Source organism: Elephas maximus, chromosome 19, assembly GCF_024166365.1.
Source record: "Elephas maximus indicus isolate mEleMax1 chromosome 19, mEleMax1 primary haplotype, whole genome shotgun sequence".
Lineage (NCBI taxonomy): Eukaryota > Metazoa > Chordata > Mammalia > Proboscidea > Elephantidae > Elephas > Elephas maximus.
In genome coordinates this window covers 21951971-21967691 of record NC_064837.1, presented here as the reverse complement: position 1 = coordinate 21967691, position 15721 = coordinate 21951971, and the positions used below count along the sequence as shown (strand labels likewise).

The window sequence follows — 15721 nt, the reverse complement described above, 5'->3', positions numbered from 1 at the left end:
CTCATCTCCCCTCCAGGCAGGAGATGCCAACATAGTCTCAAGTGTCCACCTGATTCAAGAATCCCACTCCTCACCAGCATCCCTCTCCAGCCCATTATCCAGTCCAATCCATGTTTGAAGAGTTGGCTTTGGGAATGGCTCCTATCCTGGGGCAACAGAAGGTCTGGGAGCCATGACCACTGGGGTCCTTCCAGTCTCAGTCAGACCATTAAGTCTGGTCTTATGAGAATTTGGGGTCTGCACCTCACTGCTCTCCTGCTTCCTCAGGGGTATTTTGTTGTGTTCCCTGTCAGGGCAGTCATAGGTTGTAGCCGGGCACCGTCTAGTTCTTCTAGTCTCAGGATGATGTAGTCGCTGGTTCATGTGGCCTTTTCTGTCTCTTGGGCTCATAATCACCTTGTGTCCTTGGTGTTCTTCATTCTCCCTCGATCCAGGTGGGCTGAGACCAATTGATGCATCTTAGATGGCTGCTTGCTAGCTTTTAAGACCCCAGACGCCACTCTTCAAAGTGGAATGCAGAATGTTTTGTTAATAGATTTTATTATGCCAATTGACTTAGATGTCCCCTGAAACCATGGTCCCCAGACCCCTGCCCCTGCTACGCTGGCCTTCGAAGCATTCAGTTTATTCAGGAAACTTCTTTGCTTTTGGTTTAGTCCAGTTGTTCTGACCTCTCCTGTTTTGTGTGCAGTCTTTCCCTTCACCTAAAGTAGGTCTTATCTACTATCTAATTAGTGAATACCCCTCTCCCACCCTCTCACCCTCCCCCCTCTCGTAACCACAAAAGAATGTTTTCTTCTCAGTTTAAACTATTTCTCAAGTTCTTATAATAGCGGTCTTATACAATATTTGTCCTTTTGCAACTGACTAATTTCACTTAGCATAATGCCTTCCAGGTTCCTCCATGTTATGAAATGTTTCACAGATTCCTCACTGTTCTTTATTGATGCATAGTATTCCATTGTGTGAATATACCATAATTTATTTATCCATTCAACTGTTGATGGGCACCTTGGTTGCTTCCATCTTTTTGCTATTGTAAACAGTGCTGCAGTAAACATGGGTGTGCATATATCTGTTAGTGTAAAGGCTCTTATTTCTCTAGGATATATTCCAAGGAATGGGATTGCTGGATTGTATGGTAGTTCTATTTCTAGCTTTTTAAGGAAGCGCCAAATCGATTTCCAAAGTGGTTGTACCATTTGACATTCCCACCAGCAGTGTAGAAGTGTTCCAATCTCTCCACAGCCTCTCCAACATTTATTATTTTGTGTTTTTTGGATTAATGCCAGCCTTGTTGGAGTGAGATGAAACCTCATTGTAGTTTTGATCTGCATTTCTCTAATGGCTAATGATCGTGAACATTTCCTCATATATCTGAATGTCTTCTTTAGTGAAGTGTCTATTCATATCTTTTGCCCATTTTTTAATTGGGTTATTTGTCTTTTTGCAGTTGAGTTTTTGCAGTATCATATAGATTTTAGAGATCAGGCGCTGATCAGAAATGTCATAGCTAAAAACTTTTTCCCAGTCTGTAGGTAGCCTTTTTACTCTTTTGGTGAAGTCTTTGAATGAGCATAGGTGTTTGATTTTTAGGAGCTCCCAGTTATCTAGTTTTTCTTCTACATTCTTTACAATGTTTTCTATACTGTTTATGCCATGCATTAGGGCTCCTAACGTTGTCCCTGTTTTTTCTTCCATGATCTTTATCATTTTAGATTTTATATTTAGGTCTTTGATCCATTTTGAGTTCATTTTTGTGCATGGAGTGAGGTATGGGTCTTGTTTCATTTTTTTGCAGATGGATATCCAGTTATGCCACCACCATTTGTTAAAAAGACTGTCTTTTCCCCCTTTTAACTGATTTGGGGCCTTTGTTAAATATCAGCTGCTCATATGTGGATGGATTTATGTCTGGATTCTCAATTCTGTTCCACTGGTCCATGTATCTGTTGTTGTACCAGTACCAGGCTGTTTTGACTACTGTGGCAGTATAATAGGTTCTAAAATCAGGTAAAGTAAGACCTCCCACTTTGTTCTTCTTTTTCAGTAGTGCCTTATTTATCCGGGGCCTCTTTCCCTTCCATATGAAATTGGCGATTTGTTTCTCCACCTCATTAAAGAATGTCCTTGGGATTTGGATTGGAGTTGCATTAAATGTATAGATCGCTTTTGGTAGAATAGACATTTTTATAATGTTAAGTCTTCCTATCCATGAGCAAGGTATGTTCTTCCACTTATGTAAGTCTCTTTTGGTTTCTTGCAGAAGTGTACTGTAATTTTCTTTGTATAAGTCTTTTACATCTCTGGTAAGATTTATTCCTAAGTATTTTATCTTCTTGGGGGCTACTGTAAATGGCATTGATTTGGTGATTTCCTCTTTGATGTTCTTTTGTTGGTGTAGAGGAATCCAACCGATTTTTGTATGTTTATCTTGTATCCCGATATTCTGCTGAACTCCTATTAGTTTCAGTAGTTTTCTGGAGGATTCCTTAGGGTTTTCTGTGTATAAGATCATGTCATCTGCAAACAGAGGTACTTTTGCTTCTTCCTTGCCAATCTGGATGCCCTTAATTTCTTTATCTAGCCTGATTGCTCTGGCTAGGACTTCCAGCACAATGTTGAGTAAGAGTGGTGATAAAGGGCATCCTTGTCTGGTTCCCGATCTCAATGGGAATGTTTTCAGGCTCTCTCCATTTAGGGTGATGTTGGTTATTGGCTTTGTATAAATGCCTTTTATTATGTTGAGAAATTTTCCTTCTATTCCTATTTTGCTGAGAGTTTTTATCATGAATGAGTGTTGAACTTTGTTAAATGCCTTTTCTGCATCAATTGATAAAATCATGTGATTCTTGTCTTTTGTTTGGCAATGAGTTTTGAGTCCTGATATAAAATGCTGATGATTTTAAAGAATTTGTGGTTTCTTGTGTTTCTTGACAATAAGATCACAGGGGTTCTAAGGACTTCTTATGGAACAGAGTCTCTTTATGTCTCTAGGAGGCTATGTAATCTAGCAATTTGCAGGCCTTGGAGCCAAACACATTCTGTATAGCTGCTCTGATGAAAGCAGCCATGTAAAGATGTAGACATTAATATTGGCATTAGATAAGGGCAGCTCCTACCTATGTGCCCAAGGCTGGCATTAATTCTTGGCTTTTCAACCTTTCTCTTTTTCCATTTCAAAGCTTATCTTCTGACACTATTCTCTGGTAGGAAACCTCACAAATTTTACTGGATGATCATCAGGAAGCATAATAAACTGTGTGGATCTTACAGTAGAGCTTTCCTTACACTTTTGATTTCCTGGTGATCCTTCTTTCATAGTAGAATCTAGAACACTACCTTTTGAGAACTGATGAATAATTAGTAGGACATAGATTATCACCAGTTAACAATGGATTTTTAGGTATAACACTGAAAGCATAAACAACAAAAGATAAAATAGATAAATAGCATCTCATTCAAAATTTGAAACTTCTCTACATCGAAGGGCTTTATCAACAAAGTGAAGTGTCATCCTACAGACTAGGAGAAAAATTTTGGGATCCACATATCGGATAACGGTCTGATATCCAGAATATATAAAGAACTCTTACAACTTAACAACAAAAGAACAAACAACCCAATCAAACAATGGATAAAGTTGCTGAATAAATATTTCACCAAAGAGACTATACAAATGGCCAACAAACACATGAAAAAGTTCACATTGTTATTAACCATTAAGGAATGCAATTGAAACCACAATGAGATACCAAGATGTGGCAGTCTGCTCTGGTAAATAATATAGCCTTGGAAACTCTATGGGGCAGTTCTACTTTGTCCTATAGGGCTGCTGTGGGTCGGAATTGACTCAATGGCAATGCATTTTTTAGGATGGCTAAGATTTTTTAAAAGAACAGAAAATAACAAATGTTGCTGAGGATGTGGAGAAATATAGCCCTCATCCACTGCTGCTGGGAATGCAAAATGGTACAGCTGCTGTGGAAAACAGTTTGGCAGTACCCCAAAACATTAAACATAAAGCCACCATACGATCCAGCAACTCTACTCTTAGGCATATACCCAAAAAGCAGCAACGCAAACAGACACATGTACACCGATGTTCACTGCAGCACTATTCACAATAGCCAAAAGGTGGAAACAAATGAAATGTCCATCAACAGATGAGTGGATAAACAAAACATGGCATATACAAAACCACAGAATAGTACTCTGTCATAAAGAGAAATTAAGTCCTGATACCTGCCACAATGTGGATGAACCTTGAAAACTTTATGTTGAGTGAAATAAGTCAGTCACAAAAGGACAAATAGTGTTTGATCTCACTAATATGAAATACCTGGAATAGACAAATGTATAGTGATCAGAGTTTAATAGTGATTATCAGGAATGGGAGGAAGGGGGAAAAGGGAAAATTATTGTTTAGGAAGCAGTGAGTTTCTGTTTATGGTGATGGAAAATTTGGCAAGGGATATTAGTGATGGTTGCACAACATGATTGATGATTGTTCTCACTGAATTGTACATACAAAAATTGTTGAATTGGCATACATTGTGTTACTATATTTTTACAGCAACCAAAAGATAATCCAATTGATGCATTACTAGTTACTTTGTTATTTAAAAAAATTTTTTTTTTATTATCTGTCTCTGCAGGGTGTTGCCAATGTCTTTAGCACTGCCTATCACTATGTCCACAGCCGGGAGCACATCCTGCATGTTATCATCACTGGCATCGGCTGGCTGTGTGGCATCACACCCAGCATCAACACCATCACTACGTACTTTGTCGAGCTTAGCCCACAACAGGTAGACAAGGCTAGACAGTGTTGGACCTCTCTAGGGTAACAATTTCTAGATGTTACTATCTTGCTAGTATTTTAAAACCATATTCAGTTAGCTATTGAGCTAACTGAGGACATATTTCCCACAACCTCAACTCAAGACCCTTGGTTGTAAATGATACAATCTATGCCACAAGAATTATCTTAGGTGAAGGAAGGACAACACACAATACAAGGGAAGTCAACACAACTGGACTAAACCAAAAGCTAAGAAGTTTTCTGAATATAACCAAACACTTCAAGGAACAGAGTATCAGAGGTGGGGATCTGAGGACTGTGGTTTCAGGGGATATCTAGGTCAATAGGCATAACAAAGTTTTTTAAGAAAGTGTTCTGTATTTCATTTTGGTGAGTGGTGTCTGGGGTCTTAAAAGCTAGCAACCGGCTATCTAAGATGTATCATTGGTCCCAACCTACCTGGAGCAAAGGAGAATGAAAAACACCAAAGACACAAGGAAATTATGAGCCCAGGAGACAGAAAGGGCCACATAAACCAGAGACTCCATCAGTCTGAGACCAGAAGAAGTAGAAGGTGCTTGGCTACCACTAGTGACTGCCCTGAGAAGTAACACAACAGAGAATACCTGACGGAGCAGGAGAAAAGTGGGGTGTGGAACTCAAATTCTAGTAAAAAGACCAGACTTAATGGTCTGACTGAGACTGGAGGGACCCCAGAAGACGTGGCCCCAGATTCTGTTAACCCAAAACTAAAACCATTCCTGAAGCCAACTCTTCAGACAAAGGTTAGACTGGACTATAAGACATAAAATGATACTCGTGAAGAGTGTGCTTCTTAGCTCAAGTAGATACATGAAACTAAATGGGCAGCTCCTGTCTGGAGGCGAGATGGGAGGGCAGAAAGGGACAGCAGCTGGCTGAATGCACTCAGAAAATACAGGGTGGAAAGGAGGAGCGTACTGTCACATTACATAGGGAGAGCAACTAGGGTCACATAACAATGTGTGTATAAATTTTTGTATGAGAAACTAATTTAATCTGTAAACTTTCACTTAAAGCGCACACACACACACACACACACACACACACACACACAAAAGAATCCATGTCAAACTTTCTTAGGCAAAAGGGGGAACTGATTGACTCATGTGACCAAAATGAAAAAAGAGCAAGAGTTAAGCTGGCTTCCAGAGTGACCAGATCCAGTGCCATCAGGGCTCTCTCATGATCTATCACTCCCCAGTTCCCATCTTTGTTTATTCCTGCACATTAGCTTTGTCTTCTCCAGGTAATGATAGGCTATCTCCACAGGGGAAGCCAGATGCTTAGTATATTAGTTTCCTAGGGCTGTCCTAACAAAATACCACAAACCAGGTGGCTTAAAACAACAGAAATTTATTGTCTCATATCTGGAGTCTAGTAGTTCTAATTCAGGTTGTTGGCAGGGCCATCCTCTCCCTGGAGGCTCTAGGGGAAGATCCTTACTTGTCTCTCCCAGCTTCTGGTAGCCCAGGCATTCTTTGGCTTGTAGCTTCATCACTTCAATCTCTGCCTTTGTGGTCACATGGCATCCTCCCTCTTTGTGTCTCTCTGTCTCTGTGTCTCTGCTTGTAGGGACACCAGTTATCTTGGACTAGGGCCACCTTCCAGCATGGCCCTGTGTTAACATACTTAATTACATCTGTAAAGACACTATTTCCAAATAAGGTCACATTCACAGGTACCAGGCATTAAGGGCTTAAACATATCTTTTTAAAGGACACCAGATAATCCATAAAACTTAGTAACCAGAAAGGAAAAGAATCTTTCCTTCCTGTTCCAATTTGGAACATCAAAGAAAACTTCTTTCTGACCCATCTGAGTTATACCCCTTTGACCATGGTGCAGCATACAGTAACTGTTAGCCCCTGCAGAATCATATGGGTGGATGAAGAGCTGTCATTCTGGGAGGACACAATTACATCACACCAATCATAAAAAGGCTCCTTACTATAATGTGATAAATTTTTGCTGAATGTTTGCTTTGGTTCTTTACATTTAACTTTAATATTATGATTTCCCATATGTTGAGAATGGATGAAAGGTGTCTTCCTTCCAAGAACACTAAATGACTGGAAGAGTCATAGTGCCCCATTGGGTGGTGGCACTGCTTTGGTTGTCTCCTAATCCTTTGGCTTATCCCCCACCCCATACTTATCTCCTGCCCTTCCCACTTCTTCCTTTCCTTCCAACCCACCAGGTCCCTGGTTCCCTCCCACAGCCTGATGAGCCCTTAGCCAATGACAGTGGAATTGCAGAGCTCTCTAGTGGGGTGGCCAGGCAGTAGAGATGAAGAACACTCAATAGTGGGCACTACTTCCAGTAGCCTCCATGTGCTGTCAGGACGTGGGAGAATCATTGGATGTTGGCGGTATGGGGATGGGGTTTGGACCACCTGGTCCAATCACCCACATAGGAGTTGGGCTGAAGCACATGTGGCCCAGGAAGGATTCAGCTTGGGGGCTAATATCCCCACCAAGCTTAAGAAACATCTTGTCAGGGCCCTAAGGGAGATGACATCACTGTTGAGGTCAAAATCATCCATAGCAGTCTGCAAGAGGAGCTGCTTTTGCAGAGATTAGTTTTAGAAATATGACTCTGAGGACAAGGCCACAGGGGTCAATGTCCATCTGACCTTGGGACATTGAATGGAGGTAAAGAAGACCATCCCCAGGAAGAGGAGAGGGGCAGGAGAAGGGCCACCCAGCAACTGGGGTTTGGGTGGAGTCATGCCTGAACCATCTGTCCAAGGGGCAGGGGTTTATCCTCGGTGGAAGACACTACAGTGAGACTTTGGTATTAGAAATGACTGAGGGTTGACTAGAGTCACTTTCCATGCCTCAGCCTTCTCCTCTTCTTTCTCCTTCTTGAGTCCCTCCAGATCTGCTCTCCATTCTTCTCTTGCCTTGCTCTGTGCCTCAGAAACTGGTAGTATCGATGGGCCCCTGGGCCCTCAGATTGTGCTTGGGTTTGTTCAATGACAGGCACCAACAGGCAATTGGAGGGCAGAAGGTGAGTGAGGCTGGGGTATTTATGCTTCTGGCTTCCTCCCTGCCAGGTCGCTATGGGTTGGCTCTGTTCCTCTACTAAAAACCACAGCTCTTGTCCGGTGGCCCTCTCCATACAGCTATCCTCTCCAGGTTCTGGAAATTGCTTCCTCCCCTTGCATTTTCAAACTAAGTGTGGTAACAGGCTCCCCTTGTTACTAGCTCTGGGATTCTAAACACTGCCCATACCTTCATGAACTTCCCTTTATTAAACTCTACTCAAATTACCCAGTTCCAGTGTGCCATCTGTTTCCTTCTGGCACCCTGGCTGATACCAATTATAAACTACATTCTGACATACCCCACCTCACCACATCCCCATGTCCCTATAAGATGCAGAGTCATGGAGGAAAAGGAATTCTTGACCTATTGGCAATAACCATAGATGAGGGAAAATAGGAGATTCAAATTCTCTTAGGTATGAAACTCAGGCTATTTTAGTTTGTTACCTAAAAGTACTTTTGTCTAACTAGTTCATTGGAGTACCAAACTTGTTAAATAGGTCATTGTGGTAGGCAGAATAATGGCCCCCAAACATGCCCATGCCCTGATTCCCAGAACCTATGAATATGTTACCTTACATGGCAAAAGGGACTTTGCAAATGTGATTAAGGTTAAGGACCTTGAGATGGGTAGATTATCCTGGGTTATCTAGGTGTGCCCAATCTAATCACTCGAATCCTTAAAGGCAGAGAACCTTTCCTGGCTGTGGTCCCTGAGAGATGGGCTGACAGAAGAAGAGTCAGAGAGATAGCAGTGTGAGAAAGATTTGACACCACATTGCTGGTTCTGAGATGTAGGGGGCTATGTGCAAAGACCTGAGAGAGACCTGCAGGGGGTTAGTGTGGCCCCCAGCTAACAGCCAACAAGGAAACCAACCTCAATCTTTTATTTCCCTGAGGTTTTAAGAAGGATAAACGGCTAGCATGTATACCTGGTTTGCTGTGTTAAGCCAGATTGATGTAGGCCTTTGAAAAAACAAAAGCCAGAGATTAGCTGGCTATTTCTGCTTTCTACCTCATCATATTCCTCTTCTAAGGAAATGAAAGGGTACAGACTTTTTGCTTGAATGAGAAGAAAGAGGATGGGAAAGACTGTCAGGAAGAGGAAAAATACAATAGTGAATTGTTATCACACCATATATAATTGTTTTTGTTAGTTGTCGTTGAGTCAACTCCAACTCATGGAGACCTTCTGTGTAATAGAAGGAAGTGTTGCCTGGTCCTGCACCATCTTCATGATCATTGGTATGTTTGAGTCCATGGTTGCAGCTACTGTGTGAATCCATCTCACTGAAGATTTCCCTTGTTTTTCTTGGCCCTCAATTTTACCAAACATGATGTCCTTTTCTGGAAACTGGTCTTTACTAATAATGCGACCAAAGTAAGCCAGTCAAAGTCTTGTCATCCTCACTTCTACAGAACATTCTGGTTGTATTTCTTTTAAGATTGGTTTGTTCCTTCTCTTGGTAGTCCATGGTATATTCAATACCCTTTGCCAACACCACAGTTCAAATGCATCAATTCTTCTCTGTCTTCCTTTTTCATTTCCAGCTTTCCCATGAATATGATGCATTTGCAAAGACCATTGCTTGAGTCAGATGCACCTTAGTCATCAAGGTGATATCTTTGGTTTTTAAAACGTTGAAGAGGCCTTTTGCAGCAGATTTGCCCAATGCAGTACATCGTTTTATTTCTTGGCTGCTGTTACCTCAGGGGAGATTGCTAAACCTATACCAAAGGTTGAAACAATTAAGGAAAGGTTGATATTTTGACTATATAAAAATGTAAAATTGTCTTGCATCAAAAGCTAGAAATAAAATTAAGTGTCTTATGACAAACTGGAGGAAAAATTGCCACACATCTACCAAAAAAAAGGGTTAACACCAGTATACATATATTAATGAAATAGAAAGGCAGCATTCCAAAATAAAAATAGGCAAAGAAGATCAACAACCTATTAAAAACAAAAACAAAGCCTTATGCAAATGGTCAATAAATATGGAAAAAATATTCAGTTGTTCTCATAATGAAATACACAGTTAAATATAAAATATTTTTTTAGCTATTAAATTGACAAAGATTTTTTTTAATTATAATTTGAAATGTCTGTTAGACATCTAAGTGGAGATATTAAATAGGCAGTTGAATATATGAGGCTGGTATTCAGGGAGAAATCCAGGCTATCGAATAAATGGTATTTAAAAACTATGAGACTAGATGGGACCACCTAGGAAATGCATGAGAATAGAAAAAGAAATCTGAGGACTTAGCCCTGGGACACTCCAAATGATGGGGATCAGTGTGGCTTCAAACTGTATTGTCCATGGCCTACATGTGCAGAAACACACATACACAGACATTTGAAACAGAAAATCACAAAACAATATCTACTTTTACTATATGTGTTGTTTTCTGATATTTTCTATTCTGTTTCATTCTTTAAAAAAAAATATTCATCCAAAGAGAAAAAAGCAAGAGGAGGATAAATACTAAAGATAAACCATGTGTATTGAGAAAAGTGAAAAGGAATAGAATTGGAAAAAGGAAAAAATAAGCCCATAGCAAAAGAAAGAAAATAGGGGATATAGAATTGCAGTTTTTTTCTCCAAATGGTTTCCTAGGAAATTTTAACTAGGAGTGGTTATCTCACTACTAAGTAATTGCACCAGGGCTTGCTGAATTTATAGTTTCTTGGCACAGCTGAAAGATAAGCTTATTTCAGGCATATTATTATGGGTGCCATACTTTGTATATTATGCTTCTGATCTGAAGCAAAAGTGTTCAATCTGAACAATTTTGAGAGGGAAAAACAAGAGAGGAATCATTTGATTTTGTCTGTAAAATCTAAACCTAGAAACACAGAGTGAGATTTTAAAAAAATCAGATCAGTCTAGTATGTTTAACACCAAGTACGAAAGAAGCAGAAGCCAATTTGCCAATGTAGCATAATCTTTACAGCTTGCCAAGTATCCTGTTGAAAACCTTTTTTTTTTTTTTTTTAAACCTAAAGAGCTTGTTGGAAACCCTGGTGGCTTAGTGGTTAAGTGCTATGGCTGCTAACCAAAGGGTCGGCAGTTCAAATCCGCCAGGTGCTCCTTGGAAACTCTATGGAGCAGTTCTACTCTGTCCTAGAGGGTCACTATGGGTCGGAATCAACTCCACGGCACTGGATTTGGTTTTTGTTTTTTTTAAAGAGCTTGTTACAGCACTTGAGATCATGGAGTGTGGAGACAAGAGAAAGTTACATATTACAAAACAGTTCATCTTCCAAGCTACCCATTCAGCATGCAGCCCCTGGGGGTCTGATTTTCATGGTTTCCTTTTTAATCAAAGAATTATTTAAAAGAAGGGAGGGGGCATAAAAACTTCTCCCAAATAAATTTGTCCTCTCTACAGTTTAGTGTATTTTACAGAATATATTATTAATTTTCCTATAAATAATCTCTACCACAAAAAAAAAAAAATGTTGATCAAGACTCATTAAAATATTTTCACAACCCACATGCAGGTTACAACCTACAGTTTGAAAAACACTTAGAGGTGAGGGAGATAAAGAAGTAGTAAGGGGAATGAGAAGGAATGTTTAGTGAGGTAGGAGACCCAGGAAAGAACAGTGTCCCAAAAGCCAAGTGAAGAAAGTTTTATCAAGAAGGGAGTGGTTCACTGCGTCAAATGCTGCCAAGAGGTAGGGTAAGACAGGACTGAGGATTGACCAATGAAACTTAAAATGAGAAAATCACTGGTAACCTTGACCAGAACAGTTTTGCTGAAGCGGTGAGAACAAAGGTCTCGCTGGAGAACGTTTTTTGTTATACTTATTTTCTTTGGGTTTTCTGTATTTTCCAAATTTTCTACAAATGCGTTTTTAATGTCAGAAAATAATGTAAACATATAACTTTATGACAGTTATAACAATAAACTTGTGCATTAAAGATAATCTTGTTTTTTGGAAAATTCTTTTTGTGGAATACCTCATCCCTTAATGGTACTTAGTAAGTAAAATGTCACTGTACTTAAAGCTAGAGGTCATCTAAACTTAAAAAAAAAAGTTTTCTACCATTTTTGAGGGAAAAGACAGAATGTAAATCATTTGGTTTTGGGTGTAAGATTTAAACCTAGAAACAGAGTGAGATTTAAAAAAATTCTGCCTAGCACGTGTAACATCGGGTGGTAAGCCATGGAAGACAGACACCAGAAAAGAAGGTAGAAGCCTCTTTGGCAAAGTGGTGTAATCTTTACAGTTTGCCAGGTATTGTTGTCTTACCTGTCCCCAAAAGCTTTGATGGGAATACCAGGTCTAATTAATTCTCTTTGTAATGAAATCTTTTTCTCTTTTCAAGGATTCAGACTATGTTTTACGCAACATGATGGTTACAGGGTATCTGGGTCTAACAGAAATCCACACCAATCCCCCTACCATCTTTAGAAAGAAGTGTATCTTCAGGTATGGGACTTCTCTGTTTTTGCTTGACTGCCAAAACACATCCCCCTGGTGTGACAGCAGATCTGAAAGACAGCTTCTGCCTTCTATTCCTGCACACTGAGTCATTCTGATTGGATTTTAAGGAAAAATTCCTGTAGAATGTCATCTATGTGGGACATACTAACTCCTCTTCCCCAAAATGATATTTAAAACAGATTTCATCAGTATTTACATTAAAATTGTGTGTGTTTTTAAGCATGGTAGCATTTTATCTTCTATGATTTTCTTATAAACATGGAATTCAATAAAAACCCAACATGATTATGAGTAATATATCCATATCACTTACTAGAGCTCGTCAGTTAATGTTAGCTAGCCTATGAACCTGTGTTTTATATTCTTAAAAAGATGGGTGGGGGAAAGAGTGGAGAGGAGGCAGAGAATGTTGTCATTAACAGGGAACCAGCTCTAGATTCCTTAGAATGACTCTCACCTGTGGAACTCTCGGGACACTACTAAACTACCCAGTGCCGTCTAAACTAAAAAAAAAAAACTAGGCAGATGCAAAACAGATCTTAACTGAGAACGTACCTATTACAAAAGGGACTGACTGCTTCTTTGGGAGATCAGTGTAGCTGAATAGGCAGTAACCCTATCTCAGACTAGAAGGCTAATTTGACATTTAATTCTATAAGTTAATTAAATTTTAACTTGGCCTCACTCCAAAATGTTCACTCCGTTTCAAGCTCTTTTCCACATAGTTATTCTTTGTGCTGGTCCCTGCAATGACACCCAGATTCATAAGCTTGAATTCCTGTGTGTAACCTAGAGCAGACGCCTTTGAAGGAGCTCTGTTGATCAATGGGCTTTTTCATTATGCCTGGAAAGTTTGGTACAATGTGTCATTGCCAGACACAAAGTGATGGCCCAGGAGCAGCAAGGGGTAGGAATAGCAGAAGAAGTACCTTACCTGTCATTATAAATTGATCTTATGAACTAACTATACATGTGCTTTTCGAGGCTATGCCAAGCAGCATTTTATAAGTACCACAAAGGAATGACATCACAGTATCAATGTAATTGAGAAAAGAATTAAGAAGATATGTAGGCCTCACTAGAAAAGAAGTAGCCACTATGTCTCTATGAAAATCTCAGGTCCCTCACTGAGGCGGATGTTGTTGGTGCCCTGCCCAGATCCCCAGTATTCCCTTTGCCAGCTGCTGCAGGTACTGCTGCTAATGGCTCAGCACTGGAGCCCCTCATCAGGAGGTGCCCAGGAGTTATGTAAACACAGCCCCCGCCTGCACAGAAACATACACACACAAACATACAGAACAACTTAGAGCCAATGACTGACCAGTGCTAGGATACAAAAGCCCCTCTCCTTTGCCTCAAGATGGGGCAGACTCTGTGGTATAATTTACCTTTCAGATTTCCCCTTGGGGTCAGGCTGAGGCTAGACTTCCCTTGAAAGTTAATTCTTGCTTAGCTTCGCCCCCTTCCCTATCCTGTACCCCTCAATTCTTTGCAGGTTTCTCCTGAGAGCACACCCCCAATAAATCACTTGTGGCAAGAATCCGTGTCTCAGGCTCTGTGTCTGGGGAACCCGACTTAACACACCCATTGTTCCTCAGGCATTCAACCAATATTTATTGGACAACAAGTAAATAAAAATGAACACCTTTGAATAAGTATAAGTACAGTAAAGACAATAAAGCATGATATCAGGGTACAGCATGACACAGGTGATAGTACTTTAGATTGGGAGGTCAAGGACGGAAGGCTTCTCTAGGGAGATGACATTTGAGCAGAGTCCTGAGTGAGCTGAGGTAGAGGGGCACGTGAAATCAAGGGGGGGCGCATTCCAGGCAGACGAAACAGCACAAAGGGCTGGGACGGTTGCAGTGTAGTAGGTACAAGGTGTGTTTGGGTAGAATGTGTACAAAGGCTGATGTTTCATATTCTTACGCTTATTTGGTTTTGGTTTCAGAGATTTCCTCTTTAAGTGTACAGACAGTTCAGAAGTTGTTTTGGCCTCTGCTTGTGGAGAAACCCACATAGTAATTCCACTTCGTGAGAGAACAGGAGAAGCTCTGGGAGTCATAGATTTTAACATTGGCCGGAGTAGGATGTTGTTGTATCGAGAATATAAAGATCTACAGAAAATGATGAAGGTGGTTCAAGCTGCCTGCTATGAAATACTGGGCGAATTCTCTGGAGAGATAAAGAAGAAATATGTCTTAGGTATTGTGAATGTGGTGACAATCTGGATTTATGGGTTTAATAGGTTTTGGGGGAAATCTCAGACAATGCAATGAAAGATACATTTTCTAAAATGAATTTTTGCAATATACAGATCTTTCCACATGAAAAGAATTTCCTCACACAGTCTTGGCTGATGAGCATGGTCTGGAAAGTAGAACAAAGGGTAAAGAGTCACATTCTATTGGTTAGAATCATACAGTTTGAGAGCTAGAAGGACTCTTAAAGGACTCTTAAAGGCAATAGAGAACTAAAATTTATTAAATGCCCCATTTGGTGTCAAGCACTTTAAATATGTTATTTCCCTTAATCCCCGCTACAGCCCTATGAGATGAATGGTGATACCCCACTTTACAGGCCAGAAAAATGAAACTCAGAGAAATCAAACAACTTGTTCTAAATTATACAGTTACTAAGTGGTGAAGACTGAATTTGGATCCAGGCTTGGGTGACTCCAAAGATCATGCTCTATCCACTATGTTACACAGCATTAACTAGTCAAAGCATCTAATTTTACAGATAAAGAACTAAAACGTATAAAAGTAAAGTGGATTGCCTGAGGTCCAATAGCAAGACCAGAACTCAGTTCTTACAATTCCACATCCACTAAGCTACTCTTAGCACAAAACCAGCTCCAGGACTGGGGAGGGGAGAAGAAGGCATGGAAACCTCTGACTACCTAGAATGTAGTGAGTAGAATTACAAATGTAACATTACGTGGAATTAAGCTGAAAGTTTTCCAGCCATGCTCAGGACACAAAAAAAAAAAGAAAGAAGAAAACTCATGTCTCTTGAGCATCCACTATGTGTCAGGCCTGAAGTAAAGCACTTTTACATGTATCATCTGATTTAATTCTTATGACTCACCAGGGATCAGTCCCATTCTCACAGAAGAGGAAAAAGCAGTTGAGAGAGATGACAGAACTCATAAGAGGGAGAGTGGGTATTCAAACTGAAGTCTAACTCCAAAACCCAAGTTTTCTTCTTTCCTCAAAGCTCCTTCCTGTGAGCTTCAACAGGTGTAATTCCATTGTCTTTTGATGTCAGAGCAAAAGAAACCAAGATTGTTTAAAACCATAGGCTTTGGTCTTCTTATACTGGGGGGAGGAGGAGGAGGGAAAGTGTTTAGTATGCTCAGAACACT

At 40.2% G+C, this 15721-nt stretch overlaps 1 protein-coding gene across 1 annotated transcript in view; it reads left to right on the top strand.

The window, feature by feature from the left end:
• The window catches only part of EFCAB5 (EF-hand calcium binding domain 5), a 134531-nt gene that overhangs the window by 90793 nt on the left and 28017 nt on the right, over positions 1–15721 (top strand). The window contains exons 20-22 of the mRNA XM_049860383.1: positions 4659–4811; positions 12233–12336; positions 14306–14559. Coding sequence (XP_049716340.1) covers positions 4659–4811; positions 12233–12336; positions 14306–14559 — 511 coding nt within the window. The remainder of the gene's footprint in view (positions 1–4658; positions 4812–12232; positions 12337–14305; positions 14560–15721) is intronic.